The sequence below is a fragment of the Cynoglossus semilaevis genome, chromosome 9, assembly GCF_000523025.1.
Source record: "Cynoglossus semilaevis isolate Cse_v1.0 chromosome 9, Cse_v1.0, whole genome shotgun sequence".
In the NCBI taxonomy this organism is placed as follows: domain Eukaryota; kingdom Metazoa; phylum Chordata; class Actinopteri; order Pleuronectiformes; family Cynoglossidae; genus Cynoglossus; species Cynoglossus semilaevis.
This window is the reverse complement of record NC_024315.1, coordinates 18,644,321-18,648,762: the sequence shown is the minus strand read 5'-3', so window position 1 is coordinate 18,648,762 and position 4,442 is coordinate 18,644,321. Positions and strand designations below refer to the sequence as shown.

The window sequence follows — 4,442 nt, the reverse complement described above, 5'->3', positions numbered from 1 at the left end:
ATGTTTTAGGACTATTGAAGCTAACCTGGCTTCTTTGTGGGTATCCTAACTGGTTTGTATATAATTTTTGGTCAAATTGTATCTATTTGGGATAGACTAATACAGTTTAAGGTTGAGTTAACACTTATATTTTTGGATGACTTTTTTGGTTTTGATGTTCAGGCTAACCTTTTCCTAAATTCAGTGGTACTAATAATCTTTACAATGACCTTTAGTACTTGTTTTTAAACTAGTACCAGCAAGGTTGCACTTATTCTGGTGCTTTTATTTAAATGTAGTGACATTTCAATTTATTTGTGACCATTACTTGAATATAAAATTGAAGTATTTTAGGCTAAAGTTGGCTCTTTTATTCGTGAAAAGGTCCTCACCATTTTGTTATCTTTTAGTCATACGTAGTAGATTTGTGGCTAAATGTTATCTTATTTTTTGTCCTACAACATTTTTGCATCATTACACATGTAATGGAATTGATACTTACAACACATGGAAATATTTTCCCAACTTTTATTTTACAGTTAATTCAAAGGTGTAATCGTGAATAATTTAGGTGACTTTCTCATAACAGCAAAAGTCTCACCCAAATCTCATCCAAATCCTGTAAAGAACAACAAACCACATCCAACTTCAATGCAATGACTAGAAGAAGGGAGGGAGAGAGATTTATCAGAAATAGGCAAACAGAGGAGGAGGGAGACAGGAAGTGGGGAACCGGAGAAGTGGGTTAAGACTAATCTACCAACAAAGACTCGGGCAGTGAGAACTGATATTTGAGTGAGAGCAGGAACTCAGGATCAGGACAAATCTTTTGTTTTTCTCTCCAATATTTGTGGAAAGACAAGGACTCTTGAAATAATTTGCAGCTCTTTTTGGGGTGGGGGGGGCTTAAATGAAACCACTGCAGACTCACGGACACTCGGGTTAGTGACACCTGCATGCCGCTGCCAGCATGTGGTCTTGTATCACAGACTTCTTCACCTATGAGACCACCAAGTCTGTGGTGGTGAAGAGCTGGACCATTGGCATCATCAATCGTGTCGTCCAACTCCTCATCATCACCTACTTCATTGGGTAAGTCCTTCACTCCCAGCTGCTGCTCCTTATAGTTGATAGCTCATATTTGGGTTATTTTTCGATTGTCTTGACCAAACCAATCTCTCCAAAAGAGATTTAGAGTGCGTCTGTGTGTGCATCTGTGTGCGTATGTTTTTTAAGGTGGGTCTTTGTCCATGAGAAGGCGTACCAGATTAGAGACACTGCTATTGAATCCTCAGTGATGACTAAAGTCAAAGGTTTCGGAATTTACAACAACAAGGTGATGGACGTAGCAGACTATGTCACACCACAACAGGTATAACTGCGCACACAAACTTGTGTACAACGTACTATGATTTAAAATATTTTTTTTTGAATCCTGTCCAAAATCTGTTTACTACAGGGAGGTGTGTACAACGTACTATGATTTAAAAATAAATAAATGAATACGTTTTTGAATTCTGTCCAAAATCTGTTTACTACAGGGAGCTTCGGTTTTCTGCATTATCACCAAGTTGATCACCACAGAGAATCAAGTCCAAGGACGCTGTCCTGAGGTCGGTAACTGTCACCATTACCTCACACTTGGACAGGGGACTCATAGACGACCCATGGACAAATTGGGGGGAAAAAGTCTCAATTAAAATGTTTTAATTAAATATTGTTGTAAATGTTGTAAACAGTGTTGAAGCTGCTTCTATGCTAACACAAGTTTTTTAAAATGTAAATGTATCATGTTGTTAGCTAAAATAGGCTTATTCTGGACATTTGCATTTGTTGATCTTGCTTTTTTTTTTTTGCAATTTCTGTAGCTAAGCTAACTCTTATCTAGTAATCAAATAATTTCATTACAACATGTCCAACACAACTAATAATCATAATAATGATAATAATAATAATTATTATTATTATCATTATTATGATTATTAGTTGTGTTGGACATGTTGTAATGAAATTATTTGATTACTAGATAAGAGTTAGCTTAGCTACAGAAATTGCAAAAAAAAAAAAGCAAGATCAACAAATGCAAATGTCCAGAATAAGCCTATTTTAGCTAACAACATGATACATTTACATTTTAAAAAACTTGTGTTAAGGATTACAAAAGACAAAATATCATATCTTCTGCAGGGATTCTCACAGGGAAATGTGTTCCCTTCAACGCCACCCTCAGCATGTGTGAGATTAAAGGCTGGTGTCCTGCTGAGATTGACACCATCAAGACGTAAGACGCGTAGTTACAATTGAACCCAACGTATATTGAAAATAATCAAAACAAATTACAGAAACTGAAGTAAAAAGTTGATGGAACAACTGTGACCTCTCCCTCTCTTCCTTCGGTTTTTCAGGACACCAATGATGGAAGTTGAAAATTTCACCATCTTTATTAAGAATAGCATTCGTTTCCCAATTTTCAACTATACCAAGTATGAGAGGTTTGATCACAACAAATGAGACCCGCATTTTTTTTAAAAAGCATTGAAAAACAAATATATGTATGTGCACAGGGGGAACTTCCTCCCCACCATCACTGGAAACTACATCAAGACATGTAACTTTGACATGGTCAACAATACCTACTGCCCCATCTTCAGGGTGGGAGACGTGGTCCGCTACGCTCAGCAGAACTTCACCAATTTGGCGAGCAAGGTGAGACCATGTCGGACCTTTTTTTTTTCCCATCCTTTGGCTGGGTTTGAGACTTATATATCAAAATATATAATTTCACATGTTTGTTATTTTCACACTAACGCCCACTAGAGGGCACTCTAGGCTGGTGTACCAGTACCTGCTGCTCCTGTACCACTAAAAATGTACATGTTCGTTATTTTTCAGCCACCAGAGGGCACTCTAGCTGACTGGTGCGACTTATATGTGATTTTTCTTTTTTTTTTTTGGCTGATGCAACTTATACCTCTCTAACCCTGTTAGGCCCGCCTTTTTCTAGCTGCACCCTAAAATCCACCAATCAAAAGCAGGTAGCTCCATCCATTTTATGTACAGTATATGTTCTAGGAGTGTTGCAGTGTTTATCTGTGTAACCATTTCTCAAAGTGCTTAGTTCATAATGCAGCCTTAAGGGCTGGAACTACCCAGAGGGCAGAGCCAATATCTAAGTGCTTTAAGTGCTGGAGCAGACAACCTGTTTTTATTAAAGGTTACGAGAGGTTACCACTGTTTCTGTAAGACAGCCCTAATGAAAGCACGACCGGTGTTGTGGTCACATTAGACAATGTAACAATCAGAAGGTGCTCATTCAGTACATTGCTTGTTTTAAATTCATTCTGAAGTGACTGTGTGTTAGGGAGGAGTGATCGGGATAAAGATCGGCTGGATGTGCGATCTCGACAAGCCAGACGACCAGTGTAACCCCTCCTACTCTTTCACACGTCTGGACGCCATGTCGCAGAAGAATGCTGTCTCTCCTGGCTACAATTTCAGGTGCGTCATTGATACGTCAAACTTGCCGATGTTCCTACAAATGGTTAGCAACAAAACCCCTAGAAGGGTCGACTCTCTATCGGGTCAGCCACGACATAAAATCAATGGGAAAAGTTGGATTGGATTCAATGATGCTGAAACTCAAAAAAAAAGAATTTGTTGAAAAGGATTTGTTTTATTGTTGTGTACCATCCAACAGGTGGCGCTATTTTAATGAAGATTTATTTGGGTTTTTTTTTTAACAATTATTATGAAGTAGTCAATCATTTTTGTTTAATTGTCGGTTGTATGTTTTTGTTTTTTTTTTTACGATCACTTTTGGAAAGTTGACGCTAACCCTTGCGAGAGGACGACAACCGTCACCTTCACTACTACTACTGTATTACTGCCCCCTGTTACGCCACATGTCTATGCTGCATCACGATGATCCTAAAACAGAAATGTTCTATGTTTCCAATGAGAATAATGTGTGTTCGCAGATTTGCCAAGTACTATAAAATGGAGAATGGTACAGACTACCGCACTCTGGTCAAAGCCTATGCTATTAGGTTTGATGTTCTGGTCAATGGAAATGTAAGTATGGTGGTTTAAAAATCACTTTCAATCGCTAAATGTTTTGAAGGAGTTGTTGAAGAGAATACGTACCAACCAGCAGCCTATAGAACATACTGTATGTAAAAAATATGAAAAAAAATGCAAGAAAACCAAAAAAGTGAATTACTATTTATAAATTAATATAATATTTTCCCATTTAATCTATGGCCATTACTTCTAACATTCAGGGGTTTTTATTTCTATTTTATATATTGTATAAAATTGCATCCAGTAATGAGTTATTCAAATGCACATATATTCACAGGTTCATATAGTCATATATATATATAAACATATGCAAAATCTAAATTAAAATTAAATAATCAACCAAGATATCACCACCCTTTGCAGTTCCTTTGTGGACCCTTAAA

General features: G+C 37.3%; 1 protein-coding gene across 1 annotated transcript in view; it reads left to right on the top strand.

The window, feature by feature from the left end:
- The first annotated feature begins 40 nt into the window (after window positions 1-40).
- The window catches only part of p2rx3b (purinergic receptor P2X, ligand-gated ion channel, 3b), a 6,081-nt gene continuing 1,679 nt past the window's right edge, over window positions 41-4,442 (top strand). The window contains exons 1-9 of the mRNA XM_025058506.1: window positions 41-1,071; window positions 1,216-1,351; window positions 1,521-1,668; window positions 1,780-1,811; window positions 2,133-2,260; window positions 2,385-2,462; window positions 2,544-2,685; window positions 3,341-3,477; window positions 3,957-4,050. Coding sequence (XP_024914274.1) covers window positions 950-1,071; window positions 1,216-1,351; window positions 1,521-1,668; window positions 1,780-1,811; window positions 2,133-2,260; window positions 2,385-2,462; window positions 2,544-2,685; window positions 3,341-3,477; window positions 3,957-4,050 — 1,017 coding nt within the window. The 5' untranslated portion in view covers window positions 41-949. The remainder of the gene's footprint in view (window positions 1,072-1,215; window positions 1,352-1,520; window positions 1,669-1,779; window positions 1,812-2,132; window positions 2,261-2,384; window positions 2,463-2,543; window positions 2,686-3,340; window positions 3,478-3,956; window positions 4,051-4,442) is intronic.